Source organism: Battus philenor, unplaced genomic scaffold (assembly GCF_028537555.1).
Source record: "Battus philenor isolate CCGP_79_NKW_IND1 unplaced genomic scaffold, ilBatPhil1.0.hap1 SCAF_5, whole genome shotgun sequence".
NCBI classification, from domain to species: Eukaryota; Metazoa; Arthropoda; class Insecta; order Lepidoptera; family Papilionidae; genus Battus; species Battus philenor.
The window spans coordinates 518,902-542,455 of record NW_027181715.1 but is presented as its reverse complement, the minus strand read 5'-3'; the positions used below and the strand labels follow the sequence as shown (position 1 = coordinate 542,455).

The 23,554-nt window shown below is 35.1% G+C and overlaps 2 protein-coding genes across 3 annotated transcripts in view; one reads left to right on the top strand and one right to left on the bottom strand.

The window, feature by feature from the left end:
- The window catches only part of Lsm11 (U6 snRNA-associated Sm-like protein LSm11), a 45,971-nt gene extending 30,245 nt beyond the window's left edge, over window positions 1-15,726 (bottom strand). Inside the window, exons 1-2 of the mRNA XM_068773135.1 lie at window positions 15,389-15,726; window positions 5,344-5,465 (exon numbers count right to left, since the gene is read on the bottom strand). Coding sequence (XP_068629236.1) covers window positions 5,344-5,465; window positions 15,389-15,674 — 408 coding nt within the window. The 5' untranslated portion in view covers window positions 15,675-15,726. The remainder of the gene's footprint in view (window positions 1-5,343; window positions 5,466-15,388) is intronic.
- Window positions 1-23,554, top strand: part of LOC137929971 (ecdysone-induced protein 74EF-like) — a 188,403-nt gene that overhangs the window by 26,769 nt on the left and 138,080 nt on the right. Inside the window, exons 3-6 of one of the 2 annotated variants that reach the window (XM_068773133.1) lie at window positions 20,437-20,523; window positions 21,146-21,583; window positions 21,937-22,167; window positions 22,754-23,108. In XM_068773133.1, the coding sequence (XP_068629234.1) occupies window positions 21,509-21,583; window positions 21,937-22,167; window positions 22,754-23,108 (661 nt within the window). In that variant the 5' untranslated portion in view covers window positions 20,437-20,523; window positions 21,146-21,508. Of the gene's footprint in view, window positions 1-20,436; window positions 20,569-21,145; window positions 21,584-21,936; window positions 22,168-22,753; window positions 23,109-23,554 lie in introns of both variants that reach the window. The other variant, XM_068773132.1, reaches the window with a different exon arrangement.

The window sequence follows — 23,554 nt, the reverse complement described above, 5'->3', positions numbered from 1 at the left end:
CATTTTTTTAAATTAATAAATTTAAATATGCCATGAATCGAAGAAAAAAAGATCTTTTTTCGAAGCAATTTTGTCGAATCCAAATTCAGAGGCGACTACACTGTTCAGATTGGCGTCCTTCCTTCACAATGATTATTTGATTAATGGTGAACATGTATGACAGTCACAGTTGACATGTCCCAGTAAGGATAAAACCCTTAACTAAAAATAAAGATCAATTTTTCATCATCCTAATCTGCAAAAAAACACTAGCACCTAATATTTACATGCGTTTTGTACAGTATAACATCACCTATTTTACAGTCAGGGCTATTTGGATTATTAAGAAAATATGAAATACGAAAATTTGAAATTGTTCATTTTAAGTGATCTGCATACATATTTTTGGCTGCTACAAAACTTTGTCTTTAGAAATAAGATAATTTGACAATAGACAAGTAACATATGGCTACCTTTCTTAAAATTTTCGAATTCAAATTTATTCTAGAACTACGTTATTTATATTCGTCGCTAGCCGACCTGCGTCTTTTTAAAGAATTTTCTGTGGCTCGCGGTAAATAAAAAAAAATATTATTAGTTCATTTTCCATTATTGTTCAATTATGTTTTAAAAATATAATATTGTATGTTACAATACATATTTGTACTTTTGTAGAAATGTACACGTTTTTACGTATCATTTGAAAACTTATTTATTTTCGGCGTGCGAAAGATTTTAAATTGTCTCGGAGTATCATGGCGCTTGGTCACCCCTGATCTGATGTTCTTCCTTTGGTTGCTTTAATATCTAGTCTCATTTCAATTAAGATACCAATTAACAATTAATTGCGTTTGATTTTAAGTTACGTAACTTCTAAACGTAACAGACTATTTCTCTTTTTTAAATTAAGTTTTTTTTTCATAAGATACAGTCTTATTTTACAAGCCACAGTATATGCTATAAATAATAGTAAACGTGATAGTTTTGTTTAGTATGATTTTTTTTTGCTGTCGCTACCAGCACGTGCATCACGCACGCTGCGTAACATATAGTAATGACAGTGTTTGTCCGGGCCGCCGACGCCCGGGGGCCTTCGGAGTCGAGCCAGCATTGAATATATTTAAGGGCCTAACGCACACAGACAAACCACTCAACATACAAACACATCGCTCCAGGGCTCGATTGGAAAACTTTCAGCGACATTACACACTAGCACCGTTTTAAAATTGAAGGCTACACTACACATACATTGTTTAATGGTTTTATTTAAACATAATTGTTTATATTAAAAAGTTAAGGTATCGGCTCTAAATACAGATAATGCTTTTTCGTACACACGTAAGTAAAAATGAAATGATTTCCTTTATCAAAAAAAGTTCACCATATAATTTAACGGTCTTAGGTATCAGATTCGAATCCTGACAACCTTACAAATAACAAAACCTACCAATATAGGATTGATCAAAAATCACAAAAATGTGTGACATATTGCAACCTTTTCAATCATGTTATAGGAGTTAGATTTGCTATAGTGGATCGTGGATTCAATTCCCGGGATACAGTCTTATATGATTCACACTCTATGCATCAATTAAATAGGATTGCCTTCGCTGATAAAAAAAGGTTCCAGCGGATGAACAGCAGCGCCCTCTAAGTACCAACCGCCAAGCAAGGCGATTATTATATATCTCCCCATAGATATCTTAAGGAGAGGTCTGTGTCTTCCAGTGGGCGTTTATAGATTTATACAATACGAGATTTATGCTAGGCTAACAACAAGACGGTATGAACTATATACATAATTCAAATGCATTATTTTGCGTGACCTAAATTTTTTCGTAAAACAGTTTCACAAGAAACTTCTGTCGTCTCTCCGTATTTACTTAATATTTATTTGTCATCAAATTTTGACAAACGTCAAGGAACATTATGTAGAGTAATAATATAATATGCAATTTTAGATTATATGCTACGTCAATATGTATTTGTTCAAAATCTTTTCATTGTTATGCAGATGCCATCCACCTGCCTTTTGATGAATTATTTTGATATGTTCATCTTTACAAATAAATAAAATTGGAGTGTCTCTTTGTAATAATAAAATAACTGCATTTTCCCTACATGCATATGAATATATATATATATATATATATATATATATATATATACGGTACATAACAAAACTACATTTTTTGTTAATTTTTATCTTTATATTTGTTTGTTCCGCCTAATCTTCAGAGATTCATGCCATTTTAGAATGGCTAGACCGATTTTGACGAAATTTTTACTGGCAGGTAGCTAATGTAATAAGGAGTTATTTAGGCATTAATTCAGAAAAAAAAATAAAAGAAAAATTTTGTTACATTCCATGCGGACGAAGTCGCGGGCACAGCTAGTTTAATCATATAGAATGCCAGAAGAACCTTATTTGATAGAAACTAGAATCAAATTGAGCTCCCTTGACATATTTTAAATTAAAATGAACCAAACCTATACATATACGAAGGTCATAACAAATTTTATATTAATACCATAGACAAATATGAATCCATTCACGTGGATTTCAGAAATACCAACACTCCCCCTACTTTCAAGTAAATCTCTCTCATCATCACGTCACCCGGTTGAAGGTAAATGCAAGATATAGGTCTCCCAAAAAGATCGCCACAATTCCCGCCACTTTCACTATGTTGTCGATCCACCAGGGAAAGGGCCTGTCCACGCCGAATCCCCCTACATTCTCGCAACTTTTCTTATTCTTTCCAAGTTCTTTTTTTAATATTTATTTTTTACATTATTTTAATACACGTCTGAATCTTATTTTAGCTTTGTGACTATGGAGTTAGTTAAGTTAATCTCAGAACGTTTGAGAACTTTCTAGAAATAAAAATTACAACGGGTGCACAGCGAGAGTGCGAAGCCGACTCGTTGACCTTCGAACATTGCGCATGTTCGAATGCAGTCGACAAAAGCAAGGCTCTTCCTAGACCCGCTTCATGACTCAACATACCATCGTTTTCCAACTGCGTCTTGCAGCGAAATTTCTTTATTTCTACACTATGAATCACGTCCGGAAGACAAAAGAAACGTATCTGCGTGTTAACTTGGTTCAAGCTTTTAAAACAATCCGATACAGCAACTGAATGACCGTGATTCAGTCCCCTATGGTATAGTCGAGACTATAGGTTAAGCCCAGGTCTTTTCTCGGGGACCCTTAAATTTTATTAATCATGGGAGAGTCTTGTTAGCCTACCTTAGAACTATTATAAAAACCCCACGATTAAAATTAAAAACAAACATGGCTTAACAGCGATAATAGCATAGAATTTTTAACGACGTAATTAGCAAATTCGATTTTCAAAATATTGCGCACATGAATGACGGAATGAAAACTATTGGCAGATATGTTTAATCATTTAAAACTAACTGGTTTGTAATATTACATGTTATAACACAAAGAGGTTACTTTTTAACCATTGTACGCGTTATAGGAGGTACAAATAAAATCACGAATATCACCATTAGTTGAACCATGATACTATCTGCATTCATCAATACTAATTTAATATTTTTTGTCATAAAATTGTATATATCAATGCATATACTTATAAATATTTAAATAAAGAATAATATTTGCACTTCTGAACATAGATCAAAAAAGACCTTTGTCCCACATTCAACGTCGTAACATATTTCTTGAGAACATGTTGCTTATCTTTCATTTCAAATCGTAAGAAACATTTGAATCTATTATAAACTACACTTGAAGTTGGCATCGAATTACTAACAACGAAGCAACAAGCAAACATAACATAAACACATTTGAAATGAAACTTCGCGACTTTTTTATATTCTAATTTAAACAGACAATTACTTATACGGTATATTTTAAAAATATATTTAAATTGCTCTTATAAATACTAGATTATTGGATGGCGACGATAGATGGCACTGCAAGTCGATTGACTCACGCTGTCATTTAACATGGGTGATCGTAGATTTTTTTTTCATTAAATTGTTTTGTATTTTATTTTTTTCGTAGTCTTATGTGTTAATATTGATTATGCTTATTAATATTTATATTACACACATGTGTAAACAAAATGTTCGCTAGTCATTTGAGTATTCATTATTATGTTAAGTAAGAAAAGGACCAATATTAAGCCACTTCCGCACATGTAGTGGTAGTCGTGTGTATCGTGTGTGCGGAAGTGGCTAAATATTGGTCCTTTTCTTACTTAGGATGGACTTCCGTAAGGTAAAGCCTGATTCCATTAAATATTATTATGTTATATTCAACTTTTTACACTGCCTACATTATATCATTCACAATACTAGATTGATAGATAATAACTATGGCATTAAGTCCGCCTATGTACGAAAGTACTTGAACTTTTTTTCTTCTCTATTCTCCCTCTATTTACAATCAGCCAGAAAGCTTTAATTAAATTTGTTAAATCTTTTTGGACATGTAAATGGTACAAATAAATTTTGTGTTAACTAAATCAAATGAAATAGCTCTACGATGTTCGTACAATGCTCTACAGTTGCAACTGGAAATGGCTCGCTGTTTTATAGTTTCGGGTATCATAACATTAGATGTGGCCTCTGGTGCATCCTTTGTGCGTCGTTGGACGTCTGCCAACCCGGAACACGTGGAGACTAGATGTGTGTGCACGGCGGAATTAGATCAACGCAACATGATGGATGTCTGTGAAGACTGGACAGAAACGTGGCAGGAGTAGCGTGCTAGCTGCATTCGTGTATCCCCGAAAGCCTTTGATAAATTTTCATTAAAGACAATTGTCGAAAATATGAACCTTGGTGTCACTATTTTAATTTTTTAATTATCGGCCTAAATTACAAGCTTTGGCGATAAATAAAGTAACTTAACTCCGCTAAGATGTCCATTAAAGTTATATGAATAATACCTGAGATACGAAAAAGTTTTCATAATTTATCACGACGATTAATTCTGTATCCTAAATATACTTTTATTCTATTGTTCACTTCATCAGAGATCAGAAAAAGATGGACTAATTTAAACAAAATGATATCCAACGTATGTGTTAATATGTACACGCCGCAATCCGGACTTGCTGAACAGAAATCCGGAAGTACAAAATGACTTATGTGAAAGGCAATCGCTTTTTCTGTTACTATTTTAACGTATCCATTGTACTCTGTTGTACTTAATGTATTAATGGCCATAATTTATAGTTATTTTCGGAAATCCGCTGTTTTAATTGAAATAATTTTGTCATATACAGCATATAACCATATATCTTAGCCTATGTTCATCTTCAAGCATCATTTGCTTCTATTACAGAAATTTATTGTTATCTATATATTTACGCATCATACCTTAACCCTGAGTCTCTGGTCAACGCAGTCCTTCAGTGTGGCTAGCGGACCTTCCATTTTCTCTATTCGTGTCAGGACGTTCTTCGTCATTCTGGTTGGCAACGGCCTCCGCGGCACTAAACCTGTTTAAGATAAATATTTATAGTTACTTACAAATTTTCTACATACCATCAATTTACATTACATATATACTCTGGGTTGAACAGATCGTATACCATCCAATATACAATAGCAACGTTCGTGTCTTTATTACAATGTTGTACTATTATCTCATTGACGGTTGCTGAATTAAGACGAACCTCAAAAGAAGGCTCAAGGTTACTCAAATAACAATAGAGAAGGGCTTTGCTCAGAATTTCGTTGCGATATCGATTCAGAAATGACTAGAACTGCAGAAGAACCAAAATCACTGACATAGCTCGGAGAATTCCTCGTCTAAAGTCACAGTGGGTTGGTCACTTCGCTTATGCAACCGATGAGAGTTAGGTTGGAAAGGTTCTCGGGTGGAGATCAACGTAAACGCGGCGTGAGTGGAGTCCCTACTTGATGGACTGACGATATTAGTAAGCAGAGTCTTGAAACGGGTGTCCTTAACACGTTCACTGCGGCCCCAATTTTGAAGAACTTTCAGCTGGTGCGGCTGAGGTCGAATCAGCCTCAAGCTGAACTTCCTAGTAGTGCGGTTGAGGCCTTTTCTGCCTCATGTTCATCAATATTTATTTACAATATTGAGTCAATGCTTCGCAGACATAAAGAAAGCTATATTTGTCTTTGTCATACCTCATACGGTTGAGTGTAAACAGCCGCCGCACTAGAGAGAAAACACGAGTTTTACGCGCCGCACCAGTGCAAAGTCTACCATGAGGCTGAATCGACCTCAAGCCGCAGTGAACGTGTTAAAAAAGGATTTAAAGACGGGTACTTCGAAAAACTGAACCTACGTCTTGTCAATGTCTATACCATGTCACATGTCTTTATGATATATAAACGAAGAAACTGTTATTGCCTGTCATCGAAATGAAAGCAATAATTAGACAAATTTAACATTGTATATATGTGTAATATTTAGTTCTAATAAATCAATGTACAAAAAGAAATTATCAAAGCTAAGATTTCATATTAGTTTTAAGAGCAATGACTTGACGGAATTAATATCTATGATTGAACAGATAAAGACGAACGCGTGTTGAAATATGAATAAATCGATTTCGAAGAAAGTGAAAATTGACCATCGCTCATAATGTTTGACCATACGCCACGCCGACGCTGTATTCGGCAATATTATTATACTTTATTTTAATCTTTTTTATATTGAGGAAGGTTTTGGTGTTTTGTCATTTTTTTTATTCATTAATTATATCTAGAAATTTAATGTGCCTTTTGACAAAGGCTTCGATAATTTCCAGGGAGATTCTTTTCCAACCTAACTTCAATTATATCCTGTTTTTTTCCGTTACTAGTCAGTTTCAGTCAAAATTAATAGACTATTTTTTTCTATTTATATATATTTATTTATTTATCCTTTTTCCAATTTAAAATTGGACTTTTTAAGATATTTCTCTATTTCAAAATTCTTAACTCAACTATGTTAACATCGAAAGAACTGCTAAAACTACTTTTCGCAATTAAACTATATTTTTTGTACATTGTGAAATAATTTTAAAATTATAACAACCCACAAAATACAAACTGTTCAAAATAAAATGCACTATGAAAAATATAATCATTAACCATTAAAAAATCCTATAATTCGGGACGAATTATTTGTATAATAACAAACTTGTTGGTCAAATAAAAAATGGTAACTTTGTTATACTTAGGACTTTTACCATCATTGTTTTTGTATCCAGGATATATTAAAATTTAGGGAATAGATTGAAGTAATAAGGGCCTATCAGTACTTATTACTTGAATCTATCTACCTGTTGGTTTGTATGTGTGTGCGAGTGTGTGCGGTGGATTGAGTGCGAAAAGCGAGGTAAGCGGATCGCGGCCGGCGAGGTACCAGGGCGGCATGAGTCGCGAGCGGTCGCCGGTCGCGAATTACTTTCACTCCGCTATCCCCGGGCGCTGACCGCGGCGGGGTCGTCGCCCGGGCGCGGGAAACGCCGCCCGCCGCCCGCCATTCAGAAATCCGCGCCATGTTTACACAGATGCGCGCCGAAACGCGTTCCGTTGCATCACTTCCGTTTGCGTTCCGTTTCGTACATTACGTGGACGCGTGACTTAGTTTCCGATGTTTAGTGTTTCTGTGCGTTTATTTTCAGAAACACCCGCCCGGTGTAACACAATATCTACACCGATAACACATCGCGCTCCGCAATACGATGTCTAGAAATAACGTAACATAACAAGTTAATAATAGCGTGTTACCGCTTAAAATAATATAAATAAGCAATAACGCTGATAAGTGTGGCAGTGCGATAAAAGCGGGTACATCGTCGCCGGCGATAACGGCGCGTAACCATCGTTATCGGCTTAGTTAATTCTGCTTGTAAACATGAGACAACTATTAGATTCCATCATCATCACCTATTCATATCATTTTCCACTTTGTAACGTAATCATTTGTAACGATCACTTGTATAGGATAAACGACGAATGAATGGGACCAATTTAATACTATGGAAACTCGGATCAAATTTAGTTCACTTATAAGCGTGCTTCTTTTAACTCAGAATAAGTCTATATGAGTTCCAAACGGGTCCTGAAGAGAAGAGAAGGTTCTCGAAACAAAAACCAAACGCACAAATGGAGAGGTATTAAAAGATAATTATAAATATTAATGGTATTGAAAAGGTCTTCAAAAGATGCCTCTTCAAAATTCGTAAAAAAACTCGGGTTCATTTTCTTTCTGACGGACCTGCGAATCTCTGGACGAAGTCATTGACCGACGCCCCGGGGCGCAAGGGAGACGGCATGCCTCGTGGAAAGCGGTTATGCAACGCACACGAGAAAGCCGCCTAGCGATGTGCACTCCAGTTTAGCCATCGCAATTTCATATCGAGATGACACGATAAAACTTGTCCGCAGATGCGCCCCGCGATACCTTCCTTTGTGCGTTTAGCCGATGGTGATGGTACAGAGCGACGGTTATCGACATCATCTGAGTATATTTCAACACCGTTATGAGTATATCACAATATTTCAATTATTTTATATAAACATGTTATAAAAAAAATACTTTCCAATCTAACCCGCCTAACCAAAACTTTAATAAATTCGATTTTTTAATTAAATTATGATATACTTTCTTTTTCTAGAATATTACTTTAATAGTATAATAATTGTAAAATTAAAATTATATAAGTGTACTGAAGCGTAGTGGTTAAAGATTTAAAAATCATATGTAGTGGGTTCGATTCTGCACGAAGATATTGTTGGATAATCAGCTTCTACTTACGAAATGTAAAAGAAAACATGGCGGGAAAACACTGATTCCTCCATTCTCCATTAAATAGCACTCGTTCGCTCTAAAATTTACAGTTACAAAAAAAAAAAGAAAGACGTATTATAATGACCACTCACGGATTCAGATTCATCTATCATTAGATAAAGTGGTAGTGACAATCAATCTGGCCGATATTTTCTGGGAGACATGTTTTGAGACAGTGGATTTATTACAGGAGTAACAAGCAATCGTCTTACTGACAGTATTCCAAAATTAAAATTATTATATATAGTACTTTTATTAACGGACCGAAATATACAACAAAGGTCTGGTTGCACCATTGGTCAGAAGCTTAATTGGTACGCAATAAACCATTTTCAGTGTGCCTAGTCATTGGAATTAGCTAATTAGTGTTTAATATCTCAAATGGAACAGATAGTTGCGAGAACAAAGCCAAGAATAGTCATAGTCATTTGGAAGGAGTGTGTGGCTACGCAGCTGGCTAAAACGCAACCCGGTTCCACTTTCCCGCGCCATTTTTGTCAAATTACCCGGAACAATGTAAACACACGCGATCGCATGCCCACGAACCCAATTTACATATTCAATTTCTAATTCGCGAATGCCTTTAATTTTTTTTACTACTAAAAGACATTTAAAGCACTTTGCCGTCGTAAAAACATCGTTCACTAATTGTGACAGTCGGTAATAAAAATTAAAATTATACAATTTCATTGCGAACAGAAATGTGCAGTTTGAATTTATTATGAGCGACTTCGTGTTAAATATACGGGGTGTATTAGCTTCAAAATTTAAAGCCTATTTTCCATCACCTATTTTCAATCATCCTCTACTAAGTGATCACTGTGAAATATGTTACATTTATTAAAAAGTCTACAGGAAAGAATGTAAACAATAATTAGTTTTAATATGTAGTAATCTGAATTTTAATAATGACTTCTCTTACTATATTATTATAGCGTAATATATAATACACTTTTTTTGGATATACACATATATAACATACAGTTGTGCGATCATGGTCTTTCTGCAAAAATACAGTATGCCAGACTCTATTGAGCATAAATGAATAATTGGAACGCCTTCATTGAGTCGCATTTATAAATATTTATTACTTAATTAAATTACTTATTACTTCAGATTGGCGCCCACTAGACGGTAGACGTGTCGTGGGTAGCCCTCCCACTAGATGACAAGTCAAGACACTTCAAGGCTGTTTACTTAAAAATACTTAATTTAAATTAAGCATCTGTTATAGATACATGATTTATTAAGATAGTTTCTGAAGATTATAAGAACAGCGAAAGACATCGATGGCAGACATTGTTGAAATATTCTCTTCGTGAGATAAGAGAGTGCAGCCCAACGTTTCTCCCATAACTGGACCCACGTAGGATGGCTTTCATGAGGCGTCGAACCAAAACGCATGACCTGCAGCTCAATAAACTCTAAAACATTTCCACAATAGATTTAGCCATTTAATATTTGACGGTCTTTTAGGGAGGATGTATGAAAGTGATACGTTGAGTGTACTGACTTCTGGATAAAAATACTTGTTGTCGTGTACTTGTGACAAGTGTAGTGGTACAGTGTGTAAATACAGTAAACAGAAAACGTCGTTTCACGCAAAGCGACAAGGCCGGCCGGGGCAACGGGTCACGGGCGTCGCCCGCTATGCAAATCAACCGCCTATGTCGTGGATACTTCGCCACGTCACCGACTACATCCAGGACGCATCACAATGATATGCTGATGAAGGTGAAGGGAGAAAATCTTTTATAGATGATAGATCAGATGAATAAACGTGATTTGTGAACGTGAATAAACGTGTGTTTGAGGTGACAGACCGCTGATCTTAATTTTATTTTATTAAGCCACTTGAAATACCATTATATCACCCGGAAGGACCTTTTACAATTATAGTTCGATTCACTAAATTGAATACTACTTAAAATATACGTAACTTAAGATTAAGTATTAACTTAGTTGCTTTATAATTATCAAGTGCCATGTTTAACTGACGACATAAGAGTCGGTAATGATATTTTTTTAATACTGTATTTTCCAATCAAAACCTATAAATATTTCGCCTAAAACTGTTCACATTAAGCTGGAGAACTCTCAGAGCAATTACGTACAATATTTCTCTGGATAAACAGGTCGCACAGGCTAAATTTCCGTCAAGTGACTGGGAAAAGACGAAAGCTCAGAATTGGTGGTCACAGCGCGAGAAAGCTGAAACTAATCGTAATTCAAAAGGCATAGGTATTTGTTTTAGCTCTTATATCGCTTCAGCTGACGAACCATGCAGTGACTAAACTCGAGGGTCCCCACGAGAGGATCTTGGCTTGGGCTGTCACCCTTCACTTTCTAATTTTATTTCCTCGCTCTTCTTTTGTCCTTCTCAATTTATCTCACGCGTTTCTCTTTTTACCCTCACATAATATCATTCCTTTTCTTTCCAGTATCATTTATACATCATCTCTTTTTCTTCAAATTTCCACCTGGACTGCTTTTTAACCATTTTTATTATTCTGTTTAGCTGTATTTTTTAACATTTCTGCTTTACAATTTTTATTATTATAACTTAAATCTATATCAAACATTTTATTACTTATTTCTTTATCACAGATCTATCTTTACCTATTGACTATTGTTGCGTTTTGTCTTTTATTACTCTACATAGACACTGTTAGAAGTAGGTGAAGAAACTCAAGTAAGAATTGTTTCGTCAATAGGAGTTAACATGCCTGGTGACCTGTTACTGCGAGCTCAAAAGTTGTACCTATAACAGTATTATACTATAAATCTATAGTTAAAATAAAAAATCTGTCCAATAGTATGGTGGAACTGTGTTGATTTTTCACTAGTAAATGAATGCGTAGATCAGTAAGGAACAACTCTCTTGTATTTCGGCACCAATGTCACGTGAATCTTGTTCTGATGAGCATTTTAAGAACTTGTCTTGACACGTAATATGCTAATGAAACACAACGTAAAACATTTAAAATGTGTTTCTTCAGTTACTACACTTGACGTAATGCGTAGGATAGGTAGAAAAATAACATCTGTCAGGTTACTACATTTATCTGCGCTCGGCATGCGTCACACGCGTCCAAACCGGAGCGTCGCGGTCTCGAAATTTCGCACATTCATCGAGCAAGTGCCCGCGCCTGGGTGGCCGAAGATTATCCCAGTTCAACGGGGAATTCGAGCTCCGGTGTTGCCATGCGCTGCATCCAAGTATACCTTTAATATTTACGTTCGTTAACTCTAAATTATCAATTATTTTTTTCAATTATCAGTATGTTAACAACTATAAATAATTAGCACCTAAAATCACAAATAATTAAAAATAAAAATTAATATATTCGCCATAATACGGATCTATATATCAGATACTATGCAACAATTAACATAACATACCGATCCAACATAAATTAGGCCACTTATAATTATTTTAACAATCAAATTTATATTTAATATCGTATATAACAAATTAAAATGACGTCATGAAGTAAACAAGTTTCACTTTTGACACTTGAATGCGGGCAGTGAACACCGATGTCCGCTAAACGCGGGTAGTGGGTGTGAAGCTAGCAACCCCGGTGGCTAAGGTCATCGGCCTACTATGACACAGAGCGGCGTGCGTTGAACGCGGCCTAGAACAACCCGTGATGACCCGTGCCGACCCGCATCGACCCCAACCGACCCGCACAGCCGCGAGTCTTACGGGAGTTATATGTTAATCGCATACTATTTTTTTGTTTGCAAAAAATTAAAGATTACAAAAATAATCATTAGGCCGGAGCGAAGAATTTGGCCTAAAATCTGTTAAGCTAGATAATCGCATGGATGGCGAATAAACCATAAACGCTTAAATTCCTGAGAAAAATCCGTTCACTCATTTTAAACAAACATTTTATGTGACTAATTTAAAGGGCCCCCACAAGTGGACCATAGCTTGGACTGTCAATCTTCGATATCACCCTTTCAGCATTCCGAAGGGCGCCCGAGAAGTCTGTACCTCGGATTTTTTATTTACATTTTTCCCTGAGAAAAATCTTACGACCTGTTTTATAAGAAAAAGCTATTTTTATCGCTACAATTAACGCTTACACTTATGTAGCATGTTATAAATAGCTTATCCTGTCGTTTATGATTGCAGTTCACGTGGCGTGTTATAGCTCTCACGTGACGTATCTATCTCGACATACCACTTGTTTTCTGTTTTTCTTTGCGATCTCGTTTCATCATCATCATTATGTCAAACGATAGACGCCAAAGGTCGACACGATGATCTGTCTTGCGCTCCTTGCATCCGAGGGTCTCGTTTAGAAGGATATTAGATTTAGCAAACACTGGCATGTTTAATTGGAGTGCCGTAAAAAAAAATCATTCAGCTGAAGGATCTGCACCATCTTATTAAAAAAGTTCGTTTTGACGCTTACGTATCGTCATACACTTGATAGTACGTATCAGTTGACATTTGATGAATGTACTCATTATAAAAAATAAAAGAGTCTTATTTACTGACTACTGACTGTAGGCATTTATCACGCACTACTCTATGATTTTATTTACATAAATATTCATTTTAAAAATAATCTTTCTGAAAATCCTATAGAAATGACACATTTCAAAATTAACTAACATGACGAGTCATTAATCATAATACCACAGAATAAAGAAAACTAAAAATCAAAGGTAATACTGAGATTCCTCGCTAGATGGCGTTAAAACAAAATTCGCAATTGCGCGAAAGCATATAAAAACTCTTTAGTGTTTGTTATGTCACATCTAAATAAATTCTATGGAATAGGACAAAATGAAGGAACAATTTTTATATATAACGAGTGATGAAAAAACTTATCAATAATGACAGAAAAGATATCTCTGGACCTGTTCGTGGCATTCAAATATAATTAAAACTAATTGCTTTTAATTCTGTTTTAAACTCTTATCGTAAAATAAAAATGTGTAGATAATTACATATTATCCAAAATCATAAACAAGAGTAAATAGACGCGGCCTTGTGAAGCCTCCACCAGGTGGACCAACAACACAGTGAAGGTCATAAGAGGTTGCAGGTAAAAGCAATGCAAGACCAGTCATCATGCCAATTTCTGGAAGAGGCCCAAGTCTTCCTCTAGGTGTCCATCGGCTGATATGATGATAATGAACCTATCATACTTCCTTTCAAAACATGTTACATCATTCAAGCAATACACTGACAGTGTTACTATAATCCACACATAATGGTTGGCCTTTATTCTTATCAATATTTTATCAAATCTATCATGTCAATAAAAACAGTGTTATTTTATACAGAAATCAAAGTCCAATGCCAAGGATAACAGATAAAATAATTAAATAAACAAACAGTATTGATAACCAAATAAATAATAAATATTGATTATTAAATTATAACAACAAAGATTATTTTTAATTGTGTACAATGAGTAATTTATATAAATTTACAGATAAAATATATGACATGAATTATAAATTACTTAGTATAATCCTACTGGTGTTGTATGCTTCCATAGGTGAGTCACAAATAACCACTATTTAATACTTGTCTTATTTAATCATATTTAAGAATAGTGATTCAATCATAAATACACAACCCAAAGTTGTGGCTGAATCAGCTATGACCACACGGATACTTTCATACAACCTGAGGATGGCAATAGGGATGAGGAAGTGGTTGCATAAACCCCGTAATGTTAAAAACTGGACAAAGTTAGAGCATTGTGAAAAACAAAAAACACTAAATATTTAAGAAAATATCATTATAACTAGTTCAAGATTTATATTAGGAAAAAGTTTAAGAGACTTAGTAAACACTGTCACAAACAGAAATGTGAGCATAAAAAATGTAAAACAAAGGCATGAATGCTAATGACTGTGGAATATTGTCTTTATAAAAAATATTGTAGAAATGAATATTAGTATAGTAATATAATATACAAAGTGGCCTTGCTTTTTTAAATGCTCATATTATTTTAATAATAACCTTCCTTCTGAATAAATATGCTATATTTTTGTAATGTTAAGTAATTCAGTATGAACATCATAAATAATTTTTTAATTAAATATTCTAAACAATATATTTCACATTATATTTATGTATAACTTACTACCTTTACCACATTCTCAATGCTTATTTAAAACTGAATTCATTTTTTTAAATCAGACCATAGATGCCCACTGTAAGACCTTTCCTAAAGATCTCACCAATGAGTTTTATACTGTGCACATCCAGTGACTTCCTGTAACTTTAAGTCATAGGGCTACCTTGTATGGGGTCTACTTTTTCTGCATCTACTAGAGCATGGTCAGCACTTGAGAGCTTTTTGGCCCTAACAACCCTGAGTAATACTATCAGTACCTACACTCAAATGAAAATAGAAAACTCTTATGAAGATGTCACACATACAATATATAGACTAAATCAATTCTTGATTAAAATTGATATGTCAATTGTACATCCTGGAAAGTTGGTCTCTATACATAGTCTATACATTTTGAGGATATACCTCTGTCCCCATTTTATAAAATTATATTAATTTATTTAAAATATAGAAGAAGAATTATGTTTGTTTACAAATTCTATAAACATAACCTCACCTCCGTATCGCGCAAATCGTTGTTTATTTTTCTCTTCTAACTCTTTAGCCTCTTCCATCTTCTTTTTTTCCTTCTCTGCCTTTAGCTTAAGAACTAGTGCACTATTTCCAACCGCAAAAATCGTATTTTTACTTTCTAATGCGGATTCATATTGGTTAACACTTTCGTACATTGGCGCATTTTCCACCGGTGCTGTGCTTTTACTAGAGTAAAGAGTTTTTAGGGGATCAAACTTAGAGCTGCACGCGCTAACTTCCGATTCAGAAGTAGAAGAATCGTCGGACATTCCGCGAAAGTATATCAAAAACCTTAACAAATAATGCCGTAATTTACACCGCCTTGACAATTCGCCATTTGACATTAGCTGTCATAACAAGCAAAGTTGCGTTTCGTTTTACCTTGTTATAAAAATTCTTTGTCAGAAAATTCTGTAATCCTTTTTTTCTTTTTATTCAATCCAAATAATGTTTTAAACTACTTAGAAGAAAGTGAATAAAATTAAAATCGTGATCATTTTACACTTAATCATACCAAGTCAGTACGTAATGCAGACTGCGTACATAGATGGCGCTTATTACACTATTCTAATTAATAGATTAATTCGATACATATTTTAATTGTTGTACTTTTTAATATTAATTTTATTATTAATAGTTTTTTTTATTTACAATAAAATTTACACATATTTAAACAAAAACGAGAGACTGTCTTTATTATTTTTTTAATGGTTTCAAGTTGAACTTCCGTTCAAAATAATTGCAACGTGTGTCTCGAAAACATCATTTGGATATCTTATCCTTTATTCTTATTAATAAGATCACGAAATATTATGTTATTCATCAGTTATCACATAAAATATTGTGTCAATTGTAGAAACAAACATAATATCATGTAAAGTTAAAGTAAAATAAAAAAACCATCGTTTATTCCTAATGTCAATATTTATATAAGTAACATTATCTGTGTAGATTGGTTATTAACGAGATGTTGCTCATCGGCCACGCTGCTCCACCACAAGGACCTTGTATCAGCGTGCAGTAGGAAGTAAACGAATCGAGGCCGGACGAATTAATCTTTTAAACATTTTACCCGGTAAAACTACGCAATAACAGATTAAAAAATAATAACTTGTTTTAAAGGTTGTATAATTGGTTTAGTAATTATCCAATTCTTTATTTATAATTGAAAAAAAAAAACGATTTATGATTTTTAATTGTTATTCTTTCGATAACATACATAAACAATTTTTTTTAAATAACATCTTACAAAAAATGATAACATATGGATCCGAGTCGTGGTCACTTCCGGAGCGCCTTATACGAAGAGTCAAAATCACTCAAAGACCAATTGAAAGAGCTATGCTCAGGGTTTTTAGAAGAACCAAGATCACCGATATAGTGTGGAAAGGTACGGAAACAAACAAAGTCTAGGTACTAGTATACAATTAGCGACCTTAGTATGCAATAAGTTGTAGTACTTATATTCGAAATATAAAAAAATAAAAGTAATTTTAATAATGAGTATATTACGAAGATAAATATATTATAACTACCGAAAAACAAAGCAATAAATTTTAAAAACGGAATGGAGAAAATGTCTTAGAATATAATGTGCGAAAGAGACAGCCTCGGAATAAGAGAGACCATTGCACGTTTCATCGTATACTTGTTGTGTAATATGCGTAATTTCTTTACACAACAGTAATAAGCTTGGTATTTTACTATGAATCAAATTGATAAATACGCTAAGGACTAAAAAGTTTAAACATATATGTATTGGTTAGCGTGGTTGACTTATAAATATAGAATAATATTAATCTAATGGTACAATATTACCATTCCATGTCATGAGCTCAAGAAACACTTCTGTAAGTGCCACTTGAACCTTTATATTTTATTGGCCGATTGCTAATCCGTCAATCGCAACCGACGTCGAAATAATCGTCTTGATGACAGACGAAGGACTTCAAGCAAAGGCTGATAGGACAGTAAGGATGCAACTTGAGCGTCGCGCGACTGTGGAAGCTTTTCATGTAATTATACCCGCTGGGGTAAATAATCCTGTGACTGACAAATACAGGCATGCCGTAATGGCGTTCAATATATAATAATCATATGATTTTCTTCACACAACATACATTTATTTTATTAAGAATAAATATCTCTCTACGTCTCTACTTCGTTATAAAATCTCTCTCTACGCCTATGCTACCGTTACCTTTTTGACACGAAAAATATTTATGAAGCGAGGTAAACAAATAGAAACGCAATAAACAATTAAGCAAATCACAGCATTTTATTCTAATCAAAATAACTGTATTCGACCCAAATATCAAACTTGACATTAGTTTCGTCAAAAGTAACTTTCACTGAATTAGAAAAATTCCGACGTTGTGCTTGTGAATCCATGTCGCGTGTGATGCTGCCTTGCGCGTTGCCATGGCGACGCCAACATGGCGCCCGTGTCAACGCTCCGATCCAGTTAGTCGTTTCCATTTCACTTTCCACCGATGCTCTTTAATATATTGACGTCTTCTTATCGCAACGACTCGGGAAAATAATTAAATATGTATTTCAGGTTTTATTATTTATTGATGTGTAATAAAATGTTTACTCTTTAATTTAAACGGGACAATAGTACAAAAAAAACATTTGACGGACAGACTTGTTGGGCAGACATAACCGATGTATTATTTTGACGATGGATAAGACAGACAGTCTTACCGAAATTATATATATAGGTTATTTATTAATAAAATATTTAAAAAAAAAACATCATTAATTTGTCACATGGTTGTTTCTGACAGCAAGACAACTATAATGTTAGACTACAAGTACAAAGAAATATAGATAAAAGCGCGATGCACGCCGTTGTTACTAGCTATGTAGTTGTATGAGGATACATAAGAATGTAGTCATTAGACCATCGACGAGTTCAGTCATACATAATCATATTAACTGTGATGCAATTATCTATTTAAAATTTAAAAAGCGATGCATTTATACAAAGAACCAATACCAAAGCAATATTTAAATGCCATTCGTTATGCAAAACATATAACAATTACGCAATCAGCTTTCTTCAATGAATATTTTACTGGATTCTCACAAAGAATTATAAAACTTTCAAACTTTAACCACACGTTTATAACATGATTTACATGTCAAAACTATAAATAGATTATTATAATGTGAAAATAAAAAAGGCAAAAGTAAGTAAAACATAGAGCCAGTGATAAAAAAGAAAGTGAGAACGTATAGGAAACGTTTAAAAGATAAAATTATAATTTCTTTATTTCTTTGTCCAATAATTAAAACTTGTGGGCGGAGGGTGCATTGTTAGATTATTACCACACTGGTGTAATTCTTTCGTTTTCTACGAATTGAAGCGACGTCTTCCGCGCATTGTTGTTTTTAAACGTAATAAAGAATCGTTTTAATTTCTTTTGCGTTGTTATTTACATGAATTGCGACTGAGTTGTCATTAAAAACTGAATTTCTCTTTTAATACAGATTATTATATTTCAATAATATATTAATGCTTTTATTTAAAAAAAATGTTACAATCTGTTTTTTTTATAATAGTTTGTCTTTGACATTTGTTCATACATATGCTATAAGTATACACATCGATTCATGATATCGGAAGTTTACCATAACTTATGATCCTATAGTAATCGGATTTTTTTTATTATTATCTTTATTAATCCAGCCGTAGAAGGCAACTGCTATGCTATGCTCCGTAGATATCTAATGGGACTGGTAGGAAGCGTTTTTTGACACCCTAGGTTGTATGTTCACCTAGTATTAAATATTTATTTATTGACTTGCCGTATCCTTTTTAAAATTGAAAATTGTTTATTAACTTGTGATCGAATATATTTAGGATCCACGTTGATGTTTTTAAATAAAATAAACAATATTTCTTGACAGTTGAGGTAAAACAAAACATGTAACAAATACTATAGAACGTCGAAAATTAATATTTAAGTAGTGACGTATTGGACGGTGAATGCATTTAATCACTTGCCAACAGATGTTTGCCCTGCTTTCGCCTCGCTTAGACAAAATAAGAAAAGGTTTATGTAACCATTTGATAACCAACCGGTCTCTTCGAGACCGGATCGCTTATCACAAGGAACGCTTACCCCCCATCATTATAGATAGAAGCGATGCTAGAGTTTCTTCCATTACTTCTTTTAGCGCTAACGATTTCCGAGGTGGCAATAGTATTATTAACCAGGCAATAGCAACCGATCAAGTCCATATACCGTCCTCTTTAGCGCTATCGAAATGCTGAACGGATGTTGACGACGGTACAAGACGTAGACCTTCCGTGGGGCCTTTGAGCTTAGTCACTACATTGAGCATGGCAAATCTAAGAGCACGGCAGAATCTCAATCAAGTGAAATTGTAGTATATAGCGACCAGATCTACGGCTCCCCCATCAGCCTACGATATTCACTACCTTAAAAGAGCCTTAACAAATGCTCTTGGGACTGACTGACCACAGGTGATCGCGTCTATTAGATATTAAGTTATAGTGCTGGGATATTTTTTTAAATTACTCCTCTTTGTGGAGACCTCTCGTTCCCCCTCTTATGTGTGGATCAGGGACGTTATAACTCGGGTAGATTATTTTTTCTATTTATTATTTTATTTCACTTTCTCCTTACATCTTTAACAATAACTTATATTACAATTTCTTTCTGGATTTTCTTCATGCTTCTTCTCCACAACTATAACACCTTGCGAAACAGAGTACAGTCAAAAATAACGTAGGTTAAAAAACTAAACAGATAATAAGTCGAAGATCAATAAGAGTTCTGTTAAAAGTGACTATGCTGAAAAAAACGTATTTTATTTTTTTTATTTTATCTTATAATTTCAATCTTTCTTCACGTTTCTAGTTAAGATTAAATGAACCTAAGGGTTAAACGCCCTTTTCGCCTTGCTACTTCGATCCCGCGGAATCTATTAATGACATTTGAGCAGCAATGTAGGTCGAGTAAAAAAAGGTTTTAAATGATGTCATTTGAATTGTTACAGAGCGACGTATGCGGCGAGAGCAGCGCGTTGGACGCCAGCACCTATGCCGCATCGCCGTAGGTTCGTCATCCACCGGGACATCGCCAGGTGACTTCGGGGCACAGCTGCCCTTACAATACTTACCATAAAAAAGTATAAACTGTTCTATTTCTACGACAAAAATAATATAAAAAACTTCTATCACCCTTTCATAGACGGTAAAACATATATTATTACATATATATAGTCTCTTCTGTGATTACTTTAAAAGAATAGAAGTGATTGACTTCTTATTTTTATTCATATTAATATTCACGTAGCATCATTCATAGTGACCACTTTTGTATAAGCGTTGTTATCCAACCCAAAATAAACGACGTTATTAATGTATATTTCACGAAATAACTTGCATAGACACGCTTAAAACCGTATTCATTATCCATTTGTCTACTTTATGGTGAGAAACCTTGACGGATGGTGAGCGGAATTGCAGATTTAAATTTCCTACCACCTGCACACACTGTAATCGTCTAACATCACTTGGTTCTCATGTCTGTTTGGGAAAGAAGCTAGCACAGAATTTACTAAATATAACAAGAAAGAGAAGAAACATCAAAAATAAAATCGATTTGGAAAAGACTTATCTTTAACTCTAAGACGTAAGTTGTAGCTTACTTGTTAAGCTACATACTTTTAAAGACGTGAAAGCCTACGCCTTATATTTTCTCAGGTCGCTGCTGAAGAGGAGTGGATCGAGGGGAGTGAGATAACCTGGCCGCGAAGCTGGCCCTACACAACCAAGTACTCCTTCAAAGCAAGCAACGTATCTCGTACAGCGACAATACACCGCCAACCGTCATGTGTTCCAAGCAACTTAGTATCTAAGCGACGCCAAGATTGTTTACATCGAATAATGAACGATCCGTCCGTAACGCTGCCAAACGTTTTAACCGAATTTAAACTTAGTGGTATTAGTTATAAGTGTGCCGATCGCGTGTGCTAGTGTTAGTGCGATTTAGGACAGCGCCATCTGGCGTTAAGTAGCCGCGACAAGGTGGCGGGGACGCATGCGCCATCTGGGCCGGCGCTGGCGATGCCATTTATTGAAGACGAGTGGTGGGCAGCCGAAAATGAGGGCAGGATGGTCGACCTCTCCAATTGCCTGCAGGTTTGTTACCTTACTTTATTGACTCACTTGGTGCAGATCATACTTTAGTTAGTTTCTTGTCTTCTTAAGAAATTTCTAATTCGACATTCAAAATTTCTAAAACGTTAATTAAATCTTTAGTTTCATTATTCACTTAATAAAAATCTTAATTGTTTACTTTTAATTTTAGATATGTTCCTTAAAATGAAATTCCAGATTCGTGTTATCGTATTCCACAAAACGATAATCCCTTTATGTAATGTACTTTTCAATTTGAGTAAATAAAAATACTTTATTTTCACATTAAAAGCAATTATCTTATTTGGTTTAGTTAAGTCCATTTGTATCTGCAAAGTATGGGTTTTGTGCTACAGGACGCGGTGACCGGCGGCGGTCAGGCGGCCGCTCTCCAACAGATGGCGTCGTCGCTCGGCGAGCTGTCGCAGGCCGAGCTCAGCAACATCGTGGGGCTGGCGGAGGCGGACGCGGACGACCCCGACGACATACTGAAGCAGCTCGGGGAGACCGCGTTCGACAACTTCGACACGTTCTTCACCGACCTCACCAACTCCACCGCGACTGCCGTGCCGCCCATCGAAATAAAGGTTCGTTATAAAACTCTCTACCTTCGACCATTTTCCAAAAAACTTTTAGTTTTTTCATCATCTAATGATAATGACCATGGCACAATCTTATGGAAATTTCTATTCCATGGTTTTTAAAGAACTGCTATATACAAAGTATTCGTTTGAAGTCGGACATGAAGTTCTGAAATAAGGAAACCATTGACGGGAAAAAGCAAAGTGCCATCATCATTTCAGCCCTTGGACGTCCATAGTTGGATACAGGCACTCCTCCATAACCTGTTGATATGCAAGTTACGTAGGCTTTTCCGTAGTTATATTAATGGCGGCAGATTAAAGTTCATTCTGTGCTTATTTATACAAAATATGAAAATAATTGGAAATTTCACAAAAATATTATCAAAGAATGTTCTAACATTTATTTAAAAAGTTTATTGCACATTTTATGTCGTCCACTGTTGGGCATAAGCCTCCCCCATACATTTCCAATAAGACCCATAGAAAGCGGAAGGCATCCAGCGTTCTCTGATTTTTACTTGTATATATTTTTAAGTAGTTTTAGAATCGTAATTGCGCGTTCGTTATATCAATCTATTTAATATTTCAGCAAGAAGAAAACAATAATATATCACCGGCATCCGGCAGCCAGATACAAGGCCCGTACTACCAACAAACCCAGCTCGTTTTGCCCAATAGTGGACAGCAACGATTGCAGCAGTTGTTGAGGTCGGGCACCAGCGCAATCAACAGTGCAGTGGCGAATAACATCAGTAATGGACGATATAACATTGCCTCAGCCAATCCACTGTTGGCTGAAAAATTGGCCGCGACATCTAGCGGCATCAAGCAGGAACCGATGAGTACAGATTACAACGGAACGGGAATGAGTTATGGAAATGCATCTCCGATGCAGCGGGTGCCGAGTGGAAAGCCGCAGGTGCACGATGCTGGTGGAGGTAAAGGTAAGTTTTATTAGAGTCTGTGGTTTTGCTTACCATCAACTAAAATTACCTCCTAACGCCATCTAACGGCGTGTAGAAACTACAAGTGTAAATTATAAGTATAAATGTTATTATCGTATCATTAGAGTAAAATAGATGTCACCGTTCTCAACTTAAATTTTGATAGTTTAATTTTGTTACGAAAGATGTCGCTTCATAATGTAAAAGTAATGCAATGTTCGCTGCAGCGTGCGAGGCGTGCAGTTTTCTCCCGCGATTATAATCCACTTTTAGTTTCCGCTCGAGGAAGTGCCGGCGATTTTCCTTTCGCGATCCGCCGCTTTTACCGCGAGAAAGTTTTCTTGATGTCCAACGATAATGTAACACGACGCCGCGCTGTTGTTACATGGACATGACTGTCGTGTTGTCACTACTTTTTATATGTTTATCGCTTGTATTATTATAAT